We start from the raw sequence: 19,380 nt of genomic DNA, 5'->3' as shown, positions 1-19,380 counted from the left end.
TCTTCTTTGACTCTCAGCTTCATTCATCCACGTCAGCATTGTTAAAAAGCCATAGCAAGCAGGCCTCATGTTTCTGTTTCTTTGCTAGAGCAGGAAATGGTAGCTCCTGAAAAAGAAAAAAAAAAGCATCAAAATCCAAATGGGAAGAGACTCAGTAATGTTTCTAGTGTGTCAGATGTATTTTCCTGTGGAGTGTGGGGAAGGGAGGAGACGATGGTGCAAGGGCAATGAACGAGCCTGAGCAGATGGACAGAGGTGTGAGACAGAGTGCCATCGTTTTCTAAAGCCCATCTTCAGTCGCTTGACAGATTCCACGATGGATGTATATTTACCTCAGGTAAATATTTGAACGTTTTCACCACTTCACCAGCTGGATGCAGTAGATGTGCCTGTAATCCCAGCTTCAGGAAGCTCAGGTTGGAATATTGCTTGAGCCCTGCACTTTTGAGACCTATGCATCACAAGAAGTCCTATTTCCAAAGGATCAGTTTATTTCCTCTTCATGTCATGGGAGATAGCACTGGGGCAGCAAAAGGCAGGGAAGGGGGCCCAAAGCATAAGTCAGCATTTCTTTCTCATGCTCCACAACATTTGTCTCAGTCCTGTGTGCTATGTACTATAGTTTTTACCTCATCCCTATGAGATTCCTCTAAGCAAATGCATAGAGCTTTCCAAGTGGGAATTTCTTTTCACTTTAAAGGAGTTGAGAGGAAAAGAATTCTGGGGGGTGAATAATGGGGAAATACCTTGTATCTGTGTATGATGAACCAAAAAGCAAACAAAAACAAAGTCCACCCAGAGCACAGATATTTGGCAGTCATCTTTCAACAGGCACTGTCTCACTTCCACCCAAGGCTGGTCAGAATGAAAATGACCTTGGCAAAGAGGATGTTTTTGGTTTTTTTGTTTTTTTTTTTTCCCCACAGCACTGGGCTTTGGATTTGCTAGGTATGTGCTCTGCCAGGTGAACAATATGATTGTGCATTTAATTCAACATTTTATTTTGTTACTGTGTTACTAGCCATAAGTACAGTAGTGTGCTACTAAATGTGTCACCACAGGATCTGGTTAGTGATGCCCTGGTTTGAGAGTCTTACCACATGCATGATGCTGTCAATTTCAAACTTGCAATGTGAAGTCAGGGTTAGGGACTCATATGGAGAATCCCTTCTTGATCCTAGTTCCTGTACACCACTAAAAACCATAGGAGAAAGTAAACCATGACAAATGAGTCAATAAAATCAATGGAGACTTTCCTTTCTTCCTTCCTCTTCCTTCTCCCTTCCTCCGTTCCTCCTCCTTTTTTTTTTTTTGCTGCACTGGAGCCTCCAGTAGGGGTCATGAGGCTTGAACTCTGGGCCTGGGCACTGTCTCCGAGCATTTCAGCCCCACTTCCTGTTTTCTAGTGGTTAATTGGAGATAAGAGCCTCAGAGTCTTTAGTGCCCGGGCTGGCTTTGAACCACTATCATCAGATCTCAGCCTCTTAGTAGCTAGAATTACAGGCATGAGCCACTGTGCCAGGCTAACCATATATTTCTTATCAACAAGAGACAATGAATCCCCGCATATTACCTCTCAACACTTCCTATTTTAATATTTCAACATCAGCCCGTTTTACACTAGCAGTCACACTTCCCGTGGTTTGGCAGTTGCATGGATAACCTCTTTGCCCTGTATCAACTTCAAGTCTCTGGGGGCAGCAATCACTTCTGACCCTTTCATGAGTCTTCATTGTGTGTGTGCTGGCTGTCTGGGGTTTGAATCCAGGACCTAGGAGCTATTCTTGAGCTACTACTGTGCTCAAGGCTACTTGCTCGCTCTATCACCTTCACTTCTGGCTAATAGGTGATTAATTGCAAATACAAGTCTCACACTTTCCTGCCCCAGGCTGTCAAGATTCCAGGCAGAAGTCAACATTGCCCAATCTTGTTTTCTAAGTACAATTTGGGGAGGTCTGATGAATTTCCTTGCACATTATTTCAGGTGTCAAGAAATATGGGTGAGAATGTCATTCTCCTCTTTTTCCCTGGTCTGGAAGTGATGAAGAGTTGTTCGGGTAATTTCCCCGCTACCTACCTCTCAGCACAGACCTGGGCTGGCCTGCCAGTGTACATGCTAGAAACCAGCCAGGGCAAGGGAAAAGCTTGGATTCTCCCCCAGCACCAGCTACCATTTGCCTTTCACTCAGCTCCACTTTCCTGCCTGCAGCACTGTTGGGCACAGTCCTGGCTCTCTCCTTTGTCATTTCTTTTGATCAGAACTCCCTATTCAGAAATTAGTAGTTCACTCTGGTGATCCAGCCACTCACAGAAGCTGAGAACTGAGGATCTAGATTTGAGGCCAGCCTAGGCAGGAAAGTCTGATTCTTTTTTGTTTTTTTGCCAGTCCTGGGCTTGAGCTCAGGGCCTGAGCACTGTCCTTGGACTTTCTCAAGGCTCCACCACTTGAGCCTCAGCACCACTTCTGGCTTTTTTCTGTCTCTACCACTAGGCCAAACTCCTGGCCCCAAAGTCTGTGAGATTCTTATCTCCAATTAACCAGCAAAAAGCCAAAAGTGGAAGTGTGGTTCAAGTAGTAGAGTATTAGCCTTGTGTGAAAAAAAGCCAAGTGAAAGCTTCACAGCTTGATGTCAGCATGCGTGTGCCACACTGCTCCCCACCCCACAACCATCCTTTTGAAAATACCTATGGGCATTTCCGTATTCTGAGTCCTAATTCAGAATGGTAAAATGTACCAAACTATACATTTTGTGTCTTTCTTTATCCATGTACATCACTCCTGGTTATAGCTGAAAGCGCTACATGTCTTCTTTTGTAAGTGGATACTTTTGCTAAGCCAGACCTGAATGGCTTAGCACTTGGAATCCTAGCAACTCAGGAGTTGAGAACAAGGTTTCAGGCCAGCCAAATATTTTACCTTAGCAGAAAAATGTGGGTATCTTTTTACATATACTTGTTTTATCAGCTATGACAGTAGCATAAACTGGAGATCACAGTTCAGGTCAGTTTAGGTCAAAAGCAAAACCCTGTTTCATCCTGAGCAAAAAGGACTCAACGTGTGATTCACGTATGAGCCTTAAATTCAAAACTGAAGGCTGGACAAGAATTCTTTTCTGCTTAGTTTTCCTAAACTCTGCCAACTTCTCTTGCATTTTCATTATCAATGCATTGGTACTATCGGTACTATCTTGTACTTTAGTGCCTGGCTGACTTTGAACTGCAATTCTAAGATCTCAGCCCCTGAGTAGCTAGGATTACAGGCCTGAGCCATCAGCCCGTCTCAAGTTCATTCTAGAGACATTAAGACACACACTTGACTGTTTTTAACTCAGAGCAGGGTCAGAGGTGATTGGAATGTGACTTGAGTGGGCTGGAGGGTAGGGGTTAGTGCTGGAGTTTGAAATCAGATTCTCGTGGGTTCTAAGCAGGCACTTTTTACTGTCAGTATCTGTATTTGGCAGTGACTTTTGAGATAGGAGCCCAGCATCCCTAAGTAACTTGGACTAATTAGCTTTTTTTTTTTTTTTACAGGTGAGCCTGAAAGATAAAACGAGCAAGATAAAAAAAAAAACTTCTGACCATCAAAATATTTTTTTTTTTTTTCCTTCTGCCAGTCTTGGGGGGCTTGAACTTAGGCACAAAATCACCTGTCCTTGACGTTTCTCAAGGCTAGCACTCTCTAAAGCCACCATACCACTTACCACTTCCAATTTCATTTGGATTTTCTGCTCTTGTGTATATGGTACCAAGGAATTCAAGCTAGGGCCTCATGCAGGCTGGCACTCTACTACAATGACACACTCCCACCTTCACTCATTTGGTACTAGACACAAAAGGCTGCTTGCAGTAGTAGCTGTTCCACCCATGAACTGCCAGGAAAAAACCAAAAACCAACAAAAACAAAACAAAACCCAGTTTCCTGACCCTAAGGTAGAAAGCTTGTAGGGGACTGCAGGAATCAGGAAAATACAGAAATAAAACCTAAGATCTAAGGAATGCCACATTTAAGGAAGAATTCTTGTCTGTGTGTGATGGTGGAGTATGGCACCTAAGGCCTTACCCAAGCACTTTTATCATTGAGTTGCAATTCGATTGCATTGCTATTGAAAACTTTTTAGCAACCTAATATTTTAAATATCCTTATTAAATATAAATATTGCACTTAGGTTGTTTCCATTATTTACAAAATAACTGCACAACATAATCAAAACATATTTATTTTGTGTCATTTTGTACACTCCCGTACAAATACAAGAATATAGCTGTTTACAAGTATTGGAAAGAAATTGTATATTCAAACCCAACATCTAATTACAGTAGTTTTAAGTCTTGAAATCCAAGAGTGGTATGCAGTGAATTAGTCTGTCCTGCACTTTCACCTTTAAAGTAGTCCCTTTAGAAGCTGATAGTTATTTAAACATGGAACTCGAAATATTAAAAAATCCATTCATGGCAACATCCAAGGCCCCTCCTTCACAATGTTTCACAAGCTTCTTAACTATTAGTTTAAGATGCTCTTGTAAAAACAAACAAAACTGGCTGGAGTATGGAGTTTTGTTGTGTGCAAAAAATGAGCACAAAGCCCACGCTTTACAGTAAGACTAACTATAGAAAAAGCCAGGGACTAGCAGACTTACCATCACAAAAGGTAACATTACAAAGCTCTGCACAGGTGGCTGATGCATTATCGTCCTAGCTCCTGAAGAGGCTGAGATCCTGAGGACTCACTGCTGACTCCAGCGTGGGCAGGAAAAAGCCCACATAACTCATCTCCAATTAACCACCAAAATCAAAACACATGAATGTGGAGTTCTGGTTCAAATGGGTGAAGGGCTAATGTGAAGGAAAACAAAGGCCCAGAACCAGCACATACACACAAAATGTTGCACGGCTCTGTAATTTTTGTTACTTGGAAGGCTGCAATCAGGATCACTGAAGCCAGTCCAGGCAGGAAAGGCCATGCGATTCACACCTCCAGTCACTCACGAAAAAAGCCAAAAGTGGAGCTAAGTACACGCCAGCCTTGAGTAAAAAGCTAAGGGACAGCACTCAGGCCCTACGACAAGCACCATAGGGAAAAAAAAAAAAAGGGTGGGAGGAGGGTATCATTACAAGTTGGTGTAATTGCAATAAACTACAAATCTTCTAAACGAAAACCCTTTAAGTTTCTCTAGAAATACTCTGCATTTTACTTTTCTAACTGATCCCAGAACATGTTGAAATTGATGGCAATACACAAACTAGAGGAAAAGTAGTCTAGGGGATTGTGCCTATCTAGGTATCTCTGGAAGGTTAGGAGCTGACACCATTTTGGTATTAAAGTGCAATATTTAAAGTCTACAGCATTGTAAGTAGACCAAAACATAAAAGCATATCACACAAGAAATTTTAATAGTTTTAAAAAATTACCAGTAAGAAATTTCAAGCGAGGCATTTCCTAAGTATCTCTGATTAAATCATTTAGAAATGTAAACATTTTTAAGAGTGACATCTGTAAGAGCAAATCAAATTCAGTTTCACCTAACTCACAAGTCAAGTTGCCGCCTGATCAAGAAACACATCACAAAACTGTTCAACTTTTTTCCAGAAAAGATACAATAAGGGTTTTAGTTTAACATAACCCCTTGGGGTTCCATTACATGAACTGATGTCCAGCAAATGGTAACAACCTGACAGATATAAACATTTCATCACAATCATGGCATTTGACTTTTTTACATTTAAGTATTCTTGTAAGTTACAAGTAAAAACATAATTGCAGCATTTTTCAATTGTACTGGAATATTTTCGATCCTCAGAAAATGCTGACATTATCACTTACAGTTTAATTTTAAAGTTACTGGAAAGTCTGAGTCTTAAATGTCTACTTTAAATATGATGAACTCACAAAAGCAGTATTGAAATTTCAGATGGGTTATTTCAGAAAGTAAAACTGATGTTGCTGTACATCAAAATTAAGCCCTTGGTGCTGGCAGTAATCACAAATATGAATCTGACTCAACAAAACTCTAAATCAAGAATATACAACAATTTTGATAGGACTTTTTCTTTTCCATACAGAAACTTATGGTTTGACACAATCCTGGCAGTGTCATGCTAAGGCCATATAACTAGTATTTTCATAAAAAAAGAAAGCCAAAATAACTTTATAGTAGCAATAGTTTCTTTTTTATTTTAATATACTTTAGGAAACAATATACAAAGCTGAGCTTCCCCACCATTTCCAGATAACAGTAGGAAGGAAGCTCCAATTCCACAAATTTAGCGTTTTGTGATGGCTAGAACAGCAGTCAGCACCAGACTTGAACAGTTAGCTACAACACAAACATCCTTCAAAATGAAATGTCATAATAGCAAGACAGGTAAACCAGGACTTAACAAATGACAACCACTTGGGAAATGACTTAATCATTCTTGTTGAATTTCACATTTCATTAAACATCTTATACACAATTTCCTGGTAATATGCTTTAAACAAATCTCCCTCAAAGAATTAGACCAATGAATTATAAATATTCAACAAGAACAGTTCAGAAAAGATCCCCAGGTAGTTCAAATTCTAATGTGCACTGACCGAAGGAAAAGAAAAATAACAATTGTTTGTTTGTTTAACATGTTTATTACAACAGATACAATTCACATCTGACTAGCTTTGTTTCCTTTTCCCCTCCCATAACCATGTTCATTGGGCATTTCTTTACATTTGAGCAATGAATGTACTTTCAGCACATATGCCCAGCAGTACTTTTCAGTCCATTCTTACAGGGTGCAAATGGATTTCAATAATTTATACAAACATGTGGGTTATGCTCAATCACTGCAATTTTAAGCTACTGTACACAGGAATGAAAAGGTTATAGAAAAGTGCCATAGCAACAGTGCCGTAAGAAAGGAGAAAAGGGAGCCTTAAAAAATGGATAAAATCAGTCAAGGATTCCAGAGGGAAATGGAACACACAGGAAATGAAAAAAAAAAAAAAAAAAAAAACATTTCTTGCAAAAACAAATGGAGAAGCACTGCTCTTGATCAGGTGCAAGTGTGGGAACAGTTGTTTCATGATATTTTATACACTGCCCATGTGGTTCAAAATCGTATCCTTAGACACGGATCGCCTGGCGCTTGCACTGAATTTTTGAAAATGCAAGATTTCTGAATGATAAATTAACCCCCCAAATTTTTTTTTTAAAAAAAGCTAATTTTGCAGACAGGTTTACATGTAAAAGGCTAGGTATTTAGCCACCTCAGCATTGATTAGTTTTGGATGTCTAAGCTCTGTTACACATGGCTTCCCATGGCTTCACTCTACAAAACATATTTACAACGTGAAGAATACATCTACAAGAAATCTACATTTCAAGGGTTTTACAAATCAATCTTGTATCTTTCCCCTGAATTGACTCTCAGATCCCGACCCCTTGTCATTTCATTTGCCCAGCTTAACGGTCCAAAGTCTACTTGAATGCAGCTCAAAAGTGTTAAGATTGGGCAACAGATTTACAGTTCCTGTACTCAGACACATGTGCAATTATTCACATCTTCAAACCATGAAGGAATTCTGATTTTTTAGCTTTTCAAGTTCCTTAATTTGTTGTCTCAAAAATAATATCCTGAAAAATAAAAACAGGTATAAGAATCCGTATACACATATAAAAATGTTACAGAAAGTCTAAATTCCATAGCCTATTCAACAGTTTCTAGCACTAAATAATTTAAAACTTAGTTTAAATAAGGACAGAAATAACCATTTAATACAGATATAGTATTAGAATGTTAAGTTAAAGAGTGTTTCTTGAACTCGGCCTGGGCACTGTCCCTGAGCTCTTCAGCTCAAGGCTACTGCCCTACCCTTGAGCCAAGCCCCACTTCCCATTTTCTAGAGGTTAACTGGAGATAAAGAGTCTCAGGTCCTTTTGTGCCCAGGCTGGCTTGGAACCTTGATGCTCAGATCTCAGCTTCCTGAGTAGCTAGGATTACAGGTGTGATTTTTTTTGTGTGTGAAATTGTGAAGCAGGTAAAAGAAATGAAATACATGCGCTACATCTCAACTGGAAAAAGTTATGGTTAATTGTGATGAACATTTCATTTACAGTCTGTGTACATCATTTGAGATATCCTTATCTTGGGTGAAGGAAAGACCTGGTCTAACAATTCTCAAGAAATTAATTTTAGGGCCGGGAGTTTGGCCTAGTGGTTAAAGTGCTTGCCTAGCATGCATGAAGACCAAGGTTCGATTCCTCGGTACCACATACATAGAAAAAAGCCGGAAGTGGTGCTGAGGCTCAAGTGGTAGAGCTCTAGCCTTGAGAAAGTCCAAGGACAGTGCTCAGGCCCTGAGCTCAAGCCCAGGACTGGCAAAAAAAAGGAAAAAAAAAAAAAAAAAGAAATTAATTTTAGCAAAAAATGTTACCTTTGCTCCCGCAAAGTTGCTTGAATTTCACATACTCGGACTAATGACCTTAAGTTTTTCAATTCAGTACAAATTTCTGACATGTGAACACTTCCCATGTTGTGAGCTTCTTCACGCAATCTTGAAGCCTGTAAACAAAACAAATTCACTATACATAAATACACCAAATGAAACATTACATTTCAAGTAACAGCATAAAGTTATAGGACACTGTTTCCTTTACATGCACAAAAATGTTGACTAACCCCTAGAGGAAAACTGTCTAATACTGTAAACCAAAGGGCCTCTCCTTCCAGTTCCTTATAACATTTCCAGTCTCAGGTGGTTAATAAAAGTTGTGAATCTACAGCATCAGGTACATTATTGACAAGAGATTTACTGCATTCTTGTATGATGATATACACCACACTGTTTCTATAAACTCTCAGAACATCCCAGGCTCCTATCTCATCGACGAGACAAGCAGCAGTAACTCTACAAGCCCTGAGGTTTGAGGAATACCATAATGTTTTTGTGATTATTTTTTTTCAAGCAAAAAATGCTCATAGTTCTAAGTTTTTGAAACTATTAAGAGTGACTAGGAAAAAACAAACACGTGAAGTTGTTTTGGGCAACATTGACATAATACCTCAATGGCAGGATTAGAACTCATATACACTGCTTAGCAACGTTAATAAAGGCAGTATAAATAAACACAAGGCACATGATATGTTGAGGAACCATGGCAGCTATGAAATTAAAAGTATTCAGTGAAACCACAAAACATTAGCTTATAAAACTATTTCTACCAAATATTCATAACCCAATAGACTATATCTAGTTATTAATACAGCTTCAATTTAGAGTATAAATTACGATTTTCTAAAAGTACAACTGTTGTTTTTGTTCGGCGAGTTACTCAATGGTAAAACATTTGTGATCAAGCACGTCATATACCTGTTTCTCTGCATGATCTGCGGGCCATCCTTGAACATGTTTTATCAGGCTCTCATTGAAGTGTGCTGCTAAAGTAGGTGTTAATGAACATGCAGGTCGGGCAGATGAATTCTGTGGTACAACTGTTGTAGTTGATGTATTACTTATAGAAGAAGTATGATTTGGACCAGGTGACGGACTTCTCTGGCTACTGGAAGAGAAACCAGAATTGAACGGATATTCAATTTAAAAATACCTGATCTCAATATCCCAGGAATTGCTTGCATAAACAGGCATTGTCTATCAATTTAAAGAGAAAAAATGCCTAAGAATACTAAATTTTTATTTTAGTAATAGATTCACTAATCTAAGTATATTTATAATATGTATCCTTCGGTACACTTCAGAGGTAAGCAAGCCCTTTTTATACAACTATCACCCTTCTTAAAACATAAATGAATGTTAGAATGTTAGGAGTTGAAAATAAAACTGACATCTCAAATAGTGTGCATCATATCTAGATAAAGAGTGTTGAATCTGAGGATAAAACAATGTGAAGCAAAATATAGACTTTTTATTGGATAGCACTGAATCAGGCTAAAAAAGTCACTGTTGCTGGGCATCAGTGGCTCATGCCTGTAACCATAGTTACTTCAGAAGGCTGAGATCTGAGGATCCGGTTCAAAGCCAGTATGGGCTCTGAAGTCCATGAGACCATCTCCAATGAGCCCCCGGAAAACCTAAAGTGGTGTGCTACGGCTCAAGTGGTAGTGCTGAAGAGCTCAGGGACAGTGCCCAGGCCAAATTCAAGTACCAGAACTGGCACATAAAAATTTACTCTCGGAGGAAAAACAAGATGAGGGGTGGGGTGGGGGGGAGGGAAATGGGGACCAAGACATGAGAAAGGATATCAATGTACGTGAATTAATGTACCTTCTATCTGGCAAATATAATGTAACCCTTCTATTAATTACAATAAAAAATATATGAAAAAAATAAATGAAACTACACATCTAAAAAAAAATTTACTTTCAAATTGGCTACATTATTTCAAAAGTAAACAGTTTGGGGCCAGGGTTTAGGAATTTATATAGTGGATGAAAAAAAATCTTACCAGGCACATCAATTTCCTGTTTAGAATTAATTTCTTATTTCCCAAAATTAAATCTCCCCAAAGGATGAATAAAGAGCTGTTTTTAGTGTTTCTTATTTTTTTTCCAAAATAATTACAATTTTTTGGAACTTTAGTTTTGAAGGGCTTAGACAACAATAAAACAAATCATGAATTACCTCATAGCATGAAATCAGAAAAATTAAAAGAAAACAAATCTCATTTATAGCTGCACAGTTGCTGGGCATGGTGGTCACACGTGTAATCCTAGCTACTCAGGAAGCTGAGATTTGAGGATCGTGGTTCAAGGGCTCAAGGGGTAGGGCCGTAGCCTTGAGCAGGGCCCAGGCCCAGAGTTCAAGCCCCCCCCCCCCCCCCAAAAGCTACAGTTACTGAGCCAAAAAGAAAAAAGGAAATACAGTACATATGTAATAATATGAAAACCTATCTACCACCACTGGGGGAAGTTTGGAATAACTACCCTAAACTTGACACCTGAGATTTCTACCTTCACTGATAAACTCAAACAAAGCTGCAAAAAGGTTAATAGCGGGGCTGGGAGTTTGGCCTAGTGGTTAAAGTGCTTGCCTAGCATGCATGAAGACCCGGGTTCGATTCCTTGGCACCACATACATAGAAAAAAGCCGGAAGTGGTGCTGAGGCTCAAGTGGTAGAGCTCTAGCCTTGAGAAAGTCCAAGGACAGTGCTCAGGCCCTGAGCTTAAGCCCAGGACTGGTAAAAAAAAAAAAAAAAAAGGTTAAAAGCAGTAGAGCATTAACAAATAGAAGGCTGTAAAATCGTTCTTTTGAACAAGTAGAAGCTAAAGTTTAAAGAGCTGCTTTCTTTAAAACAACCCAGCTAAAAGTTATCTTTTGTAAACTGTAACACATAAAAGTAAGGTAGGCTATTTATGGACTCTCCTAGATTAAGCTATCTGTTTTCTCCCTCCCCCTGCCCAAATACTCAAGCGAGGCAGATGCCCTCCGTTTCAACATATAACACAGACTTGCCTTGAGCGCTGGAGACTTCGAGGAGAGACAGGTTCATGACCCTGCTGCTTATCAACAGGTACAGGCTGCTGTGTGGCCGACTGTGACACTGGTCCTTGCTTAACTACTGGAGTACTAACCTGAAATATCAAAATTTGATGAGACAAGACAAATACCAAGTAAAAGGAGGGAAAAAAAGCAAAATTCTACATTGATCAAACTTCCCTATTATTTCCATTTCCCAGCGATAATAACATAATGGAACTGTCCTAAATTTGTTTTTGTTTTGGCGCTAGTCCTAGGCTTTAACTCAGGGCTTAGTGCTATTCCCAAACTTCAAGCCGGCTTTGAACTATACCCTTCTAACCTCAACTTCCTCAGTGGTTATGACTACACAGCAGGTATAAGCCACCAGTACCCAGCTTTAGTTTGTTTAAAATAAGCAATACAAACATATTTAATTGCATAAATTGCTCTAAGTTCCCAAATGAACCCCTATCTTTTCCCTTAAATGTAGTTAAGGATTTCAAACACATATCTAGGGATTTACTAAGTGAAATCAAAGTTCTTTCCAAGCATCAACTAACAAGAAGATTCCAACACATGGTAATGCTTTTCTTGGTTTACTACTTCTTTTATTTGCAATTTTCTAATTAATTTAAACCCCAAAATAAACACATTTTATAGGCTGACAAAGGGAAGGAATGAACAAAGACATAAATAAACTGACTAGCACCAAGTTCAAGATCTTTTTCAATACACTTTTATTTAACCATTGCTAGAGGTATGGTTTGACTAGTAGAGGGCCAGTGAGCCAATAAACTCAAGTGAGCCCCCAAACAGGGCTTGGGGAAAAAAAAAAAGTTTCAAATAATACTTTGCTCCAAAAATGAAGGAATTTCTACCTATTTTTATCATGAAAAGTGCTAAGCAAGGAGTTCATGGCTCATGTCTACAATACTAGTTACTATTCAGAAGAGATCTGGTAATGGTGGTTCAAAGAGAATGCACATCAATAAATCTAAAACTTCAATTAACAACAACAAAAAGCTAGAAGAGATGGCTTGGGCTTAAATGATGCACCAGCTATGTACAATAAAGCAAACGAAAGGCTCCAGGGTTGAAATGAGTACTGGTGGACTCACCAAAAAGCCCTTGAAAAGGGGAAAAATCTCAACTTTTAAAATACACAAAATTCTTAACTCATGTTTTACTCATATGTATTTTTAAAAGCAAAGAATGAGTGTGACTGATAAGCAGGCAGTAGAATAGTACAGGTCTGCTTTCCAATGTACCTACATTTATAATACACATATAGCGTATGTATTATTCAGAGCTAATTTAAATGGGTTAGAAACCACCATCCTATCTTCTAAATAACAGCATTAAAAAGTCACTGGACCAGGTGTCAGTGGCTCACACCTGCAATCTTAGCTACTCAGGACACCAAGATCTGAGAACTGCAGCTTGATGTCAGCCCGGGCAGAAAAGTCGCAGAAACTCGTTCATTTCAAACTGCTCCGAAGTGGTGCTATAGCTCAACTGGTAGAGTGCTAGCCTTGAGCACAAAGAGAATCAGGGACAGTGCACAAGCCCTCAGTTTAAGTCTCAGGACCAGGAAAAAAAAAAAGTCCCTGGTATCCTGCACTGGGTTTTTCAGAATCTGACAATTCTATAACTACTGATTCACAAAAGCTAAGACAAAACAGAACTGACACCATGTGTAAAAGTACCATAGATCCAAGTTCCTCTTACTGTAGCTAGTATTGGTTATCTGTCATTCATTGCATCACCACACATTTTTAGAACTATAGGATCCTAAAATGTTATTCGTTTTCTAAAAGTGATTTCTTCTCCATTATTCTTTTCCCTTCAAAAGCAGCATACCTTTGGCTGTGATGAAACGGGAGGAGTAGTAATCAAAGGTTTGATAGGGACTGTGTTAGTCTGAGGTGTGCTTATTCTTGGAGACACATAGGATCTTGGGGATGAAGCATCAGACGTTAAAGACATTGGAGACTGATTCGATGGCTGGGCTGTAGAAAAGAGAAGTAATTACTTTCAAACCCAGATACTCTACTTACTCCATATCCCCAAAGAACATCTATGTCAGAAGACTGAGTGACATTCTCACTGGATGTCACACCAAATGCATTCTTCAGAGCTAATCCCCTGTTCACCCTTCTGAGGGCTGAAAAAGAACACTAACCCTGAACCTATTCCAATTGCTGGCCTCCTTACCACATGTACTTCTTTCTTACTTTCCATTCGGGGATAGCTATTTCTTTTCAGTCCCTAATGTCACTTAACATTATTAAATGTACTATATTTCTATTCCAGACCATGAATTCATGCTTAGTTTATATAGTGACCCTTGAACTTCTCCATCTCTCTAAATATGTCTATGTATGTAATAGCTAATGTCAAGGTCAGAAATATTTTCTGCACCCTCTAATCAAAACAACAACAACAAAAATAAAATAATCTGAATCAAACTTCAACTCTTCACATATATGTAATTTTCAAAGACCCAGGGTATACCACAGCTTACTTTCAGCTTTGGGATTAAAATATCTCAAACTTAAAATCTGGATTAAACACTGGTACCACAAATCTGATTACAGTACTAAAATATACATATCAAAAGTCTGTCTCACATTTAAAAGGGGCGGGGGTCATATGCTATTACTAAAACCAAACATTGTGGCCATTATCTCCAGAAAACTGAAAGTCAAAGTGCCCGGTATTCCAAAATAAAACAAAGGCACAAAGGTATCCAAAATTCAGAATGAAATACCTTGTGTAGAGAGCTGAGCAGCTTGAGAAATCAAAGATGTAATGTTGAAAGCAGATGGTCCAGCAGTAAGAAACTTATGGATTATAGACTGCAGAGAAGCTTGTGTCACAGCAGCTGTAAGAACTAAAAACAGCACTTCTTAAATTCAAATAAAAATCAAAGGTCTTATGGAATTATTATTTTTTTCAAATAAAAAAACGGGGTGGGGGAGGGAGGGACTAAATTTTTGAACTCAGGGCCTCATGCTTGCTGGCTTTGAATCTTGAAACCACATTAACTCAGCCTCCCTTGTATGGAGAATCATAGGCAAGTCGTCACTGCCTAGCACTAGTTATTTCTTGAATAGGGTATTTTTGGAATATGACATTCCCAGGTTGGCCTAGAATCCCGTTCTCCTATTTATGATTCCTACATAGCTACAGTGGATCCATGCTTCAGTTTTGTTAGATGAGGGTCATATGAATTTTCTCTCAGGACTGGCCCTCAACCCCCTTTTCAAGAAAATCTCTACCTTTCTCCAAAGTAGTCAGAATTATAATGGTAAGCCAATGTGCCTTGCCTCAATAAGAACTTATAAAATAAAAGACTACAAGAGAAAGGTAAATAACAGATCTAGCATTTGAAATGATCTGAGGAAGGAAAAAACAATGGATCCATATGAAGATAAGCCAATAAAAACTTGTTTATGATTTAATTTTAATGGAACTTCTGATTCTTTAACACTCAAATTTGAATTATTTTCAAATTAAAACCACATCCATTTCTGTTCGGGCTTCTTCTGAGGTGACTGGCGAAACACATTAGTGTCAATGTGTTGTTGAAAAAACAGTATTAAAATTTAATCAAGAAACAAAAAAATGGAGCCAGAGCCGGGCGGGGTGGCTCACACCTGTAATCCTAGCTACTTGGGAGGCTAAGATCTGAGGATCAAGGTGTAAAGCCAGCCTGGTACCAAGGACTATGAGACTCATCTCCAATCAATCACCAGAAAACTGGAAGTGGCACTGGGGCTGCAGGGGTAGGGCAGAAGCCTTGAGCTAAAAAGGGACAATGCCCAGACCTAGAGTTCAAATCCCACAGGCACCACCACAGGCACCACCACCGCCGCCACCACCACCACCATCGCCACCAAGTAAGGGTTTATTTTCTGTTTTTGTCAGTCAAGGGACTTGAAATCAGAACTTGAGCATTGTCCTGAGGTTTTTTTTTTTTTTTTGGCTCAAGTCTCTACTGCTCTACTACTCTGAACCACAGCTCCACTTCAGGTTCTCTTTTGGTTACTTGGAGGTATAAATCTCACCGACTTTCCTGCATAGGCTGGCTTTAAACCACAATCGTCCGATCATACTGTCCTGAAGTAGCTATGGATTACAGGCATCAGGGATCAGTACCTGGCTCAATGTCTAATAACTAAACATTTTAACAATTACATGTTATAAGCTAGAAAACACTAGTAATAAGCTTGCCTTTGGTTCACACCTATAATCCCAGCATTTGAGACAGGCCAGGGCAGAAGATCTACAGCAGCCTGGGTTACATGTCTGCCTACCCCCCCCCATAAGTAGTTTTGATACAAGTTTTAACAAATCTTTACAATCTTCTTAAAAGTTCATACTAGCAGGGTGCCAGTGACTCACGGCTATAATCCTACTTAAAAGAGACTAAGATCTGAGGATTGAGATAAGAAGCCAGCCTGGCAGGAAAGCCTGTGAGACATTTCTCACTCCAATTAACTTACCAAAAATGTCAAAAGTAAAGCTGTAGCCGGGCAGGGTGGCTCACGCCTGTAATCCTAGCTACTCAGGAGGCTGAGATCTGAGGATCAAGGTTCAAAGCCAGCCTGGCACTAAAGACTGTGAGACTTTTTTTTATTATTTTTTTTATTGTAATTAGTAAAAGGGTTACATGATATTTGCCAGATAGAAGGTGCATTAATTCACATACATTGATACCCTTTCACATGTCTTGGTACCCATTTCCCTCCCCCCCCCACTGTGAGACCCTTATCTCCAATTAACTTCTAGAAAATGGGAAGTGGGGGCTTGGCTCAAGGGTAGGGTGGTAGCCTTGAGCTGAAGAGGCCAGGGACAGAGCACAGACTGAATTTAAGGCCCACCACTCACAAAAAAAAAAAAAAAAAAAAAAAAAAAAAAAAGGCAAACAGGTAGTGTTCAAGCCCTGAGTTCAAGCTCTAGAACCAGCGCGCGCGCACACACACACCCCCCCCCAAGCACATAAAATTGCTCATCTCTAGTAACAAGGGCATATACCATACCTTGTAAAATACACATCAATGCTAATATGGCATTAAGCTACAGAGGATATAATCCCAAATTTAAAAAAAAAAAAAAAGCAGCTCAGTCCGGTGCCTGTGGCCCACACCTATAATCCTACTCAGGAGATCTGAGGATTGCAGTTCAAAGCCAGTTTGGCCACAAAAGTCTGTGAGACTGTTATCTCCAATTAACTACCAGAAAACATGCTGTGGCTCTGTATGGCAGAGTGCTAACCTTTAGGTGAAGAACTCAGGGATAGCACCCAGGCCCAGAGTTCAAGCCCCATGACTGACCATCCCTCCCCTCTCTCCCACCCAAAGAGTTCAAACATGAATTTCAAATGGAAAAAAGCCATACTTCCCCCCTCTCCTAGGCTTGAGCTCAGGGCTTGAGCACTGTCCTTGGGCTTTCTCAAGGCTAGAACAGTATCACTTGAGCCACAGCACCACTTCTGGCCTTTTCTATGTACAGGCCACCAAGTGCATGCTGGCAAGCACTGTATCAATAGGGAAAACTCCCAGCCCCAAAAGCCATATTCTTGAACTTCAAATTTTATAAGCAATATAATTTTGTACAAAGCAAATAGCTTTTTATAGTTGTGTTATTATATTTACCTTCATTTATTTTAGATATGTCCACATTAGAATTATTAAGCTGTAGCGTGGCTTGCAGGGCAGGAAGCAATTGTCTGAGAAGATTTGGATCCTGTAGTAGTGGAGGTATTGGTGACTGTGGAACAGGAGAAACAGGTACTGCTGAAGCAGATGATGGAGGTGCAGATGTAGGATTCAGCCCAGAGGCAGAGGAGGTGGAAGGAGTTGTGCAAGAATGAGATATTGATTTGTCTCCTGATGTAGACTCTAAATAGAAATGAAATAATAAGGCTCAAAAATTTTTATTTCAATACAGCAAACATTACAATAGCATCTTATAGTACCTAATTCTACATGACTTAGCTTGTTTAAGTTTTATAAAATAAGGTTAAAAAAATAGATCACCACAGCAAAAATCCATGGATGGGGACCATAACAGTTACCCCCTCAAAATGGGCTCAGGATATGATGAATGAGAGATGGCAGTCTTACACTTTATACTACTACTTTATTTAGAAAGAATGTATAAAAGACCTAAGTATTAGTTGGGGATGGTGGCTCACACTTGTAATCCTACCCATTTAGAAGGCTGAGATTTGAGGATTGTGGTTCAACAAAGCCAACCAGGGCACTAAAGACACTTATGTCCAATTAACCACTAGAAAACCACTAGAAGTGGTGTTGCGGCCCAAGGGGAATAGCAGTAGCCTTGAACAGATGCGCTCAGAAACAATGCCCAGGTCCAGAGTTCAAGCCCCAAGATTGACCAAAAAAAAAAAAAAAGACTAAAACTTCAAATTATTTATACAGATTTACTCTAAGCCCCAACAGCGTATTTTATAGCACTTGACAAGATGATGGCATCAATCCTGAAAAGTATAAATTCCGGAAGGAAATGAACAGCAGGAAATGCCCTAACCAGATAAGTCAACCAACTTAACAAATGAGCTTTTGTTTGTATATTTAAATCTTTAAATATTATTACAAGAAAAAAGTGACATCTTTGACTGGAAGCAATACATTTCTAAAATTTAAAATCAAAGGAAGAGCCGGAAGTTTGGCATAGCAGTAGAGTGCGTGCCTACTATGCACTAAGACCCAGGTTCAATTCCACTGTACCACATACATAGACAGAGAAAAAGCCAGAAGGGGTTCTGTGGCTCAAGTGGTAGAGTTCAAGGACAGTGCTCAGGCCCTGAGCTCAAGCAAAAAATAAAAGAAAAGCAAAAGAAAAAAATCCCCCAAATATTAGGCACCTGAACAATTTAAAGACTTCCTACCAATACACGCCTACTGGATAGAGAAATGTGTAAGCTATTTTATTTGAATGGCGCGCGCGCACGCATGTTTGTGTATAAGATGCTTGCTAAGCACCAGTAGCTTGCCACCTGTATTACTAGCTACTCAGAAAGTAAGATCTGAGGATTATAGTTTAACGCTAGCTTGTGCTACAAAGTCCATGTGACTTTCAGAAATAGAGCCTTGAGCAAAAAAAAAAAAAGTTCATGCTCAAGCCCTGAAGAGTTCAACCCCAGGACTGGCACCCAAAAAAAAAAAAAAAAAAAAAAAAAAAAAAAAAAAGCTTAGCTTTTACATTAATAATTACAAGTATAATAAAGCAGCATAGCAGCATATTCATTCACACTTACCTTACTTGCAACAAGCATAAACTGATATAGGCACATTAGAATCATAACTTGGTGTCATACAGAAAAATTGAAGATAAACACAACATACCAGAGACTTTGGGTAGATTTGTGTTGGGTAGATTTTAGGCATTTAAATTAAGAGAAACATGAAATAATTCTAAAAACACTGTGACTGACTGCTTCATAAATACTAAGAGATTTCAATACAGAAAAGAATGTAAGATATAAGGGTAACAAAAATTTAAGATATTCACATACATTTTCTGGAGCATATTTAGCTTCCTGTATACACCCATTTCCTAGAAATTAAGGGCTACTATTTAAGACTGATGAAATCATGTATAACTTCAAGAGTACTGCATGTGAGCAACACACTGCTACAAATACTCAAGCTTCATGTGTGCTAGGCAAGCACACATGAGAGGGAGAAGGGGGAGGGAGGGAGGGAGGGAAGGAAAGAGGAAGGAGGGGGGGAGGGGGGAGAGGGAGGGAGAGAGAGGGAGGAAGAGAGAGAGAGAGAGAGAGAGAGAGAGAGAGAGAGAGAGAGAGAGGGGGGGGGGGAGGGAGGGAGGGAGGGAGGGAGGGAGGGAGGGAGGGAGGGAGGGAGAGAAGGGGAGGTAGACAAGAGAAAAAGTACTCTCTA

At 39.4% G+C, this 19,380-nt stretch overlaps 1 protein-coding gene across 4 annotated transcripts in view; it reads right to left on the bottom strand.

Moving 5' to 3' along the window:
* Positions 1-5,374: 5,374 nt before the first annotated feature.
* The window catches only part of Wac (WW domain containing adaptor with coiled-coil), a 54,310-nt gene continuing 40,304 nt past the window's right edge, over positions 5,375-19,380 (bottom strand). For all 4 annotated transcript variants that reach the window (XM_090319109.1, XM_090319106.1, XM_090319108.1 and 1 more), the window contains 7 exons: positions 17,110-17,355; positions 14,220-14,342; positions 13,310-13,458; positions 11,444-11,562; positions 9,344-9,533; positions 8,408-8,535; positions 5,375-7,607 (listed from right to left, as the gene is read on the bottom strand). In XM_090319109.1, the coding sequence (XP_090175235.1) occupies positions 7,538-7,607; positions 8,408-8,535; positions 9,344-9,533; positions 11,444-11,562; positions 13,310-13,458; positions 14,220-14,342; positions 17,110-17,355 (1,025 nt within the window). In that variant the 3' untranslated portion in view covers positions 5,375-7,537. The remainder of the gene's footprint in view (positions 7,608-8,407; positions 8,536-9,343; positions 9,534-11,443; positions 11,563-13,309; positions 13,459-14,219; positions 14,343-17,109; positions 17,356-19,380) is intronic.

Source organism: Megascapheus bottae, chromosome 26 (assembly GCF_031878675.1).
Source record: "Megascapheus bottae isolate mThoBot1 chromosome 26, mThoBot2.hap1, whole genome shotgun sequence".
Lineage (NCBI taxonomy): Eukaryota > Metazoa > Chordata > Mammalia > Rodentia > Geomyidae > Megascapheus > Megascapheus bottae.
The sequence above is the reverse complement of the archived record's forward strand: the minus strand, read 5'-3'. Positions and strand labels throughout refer to the sequence as shown.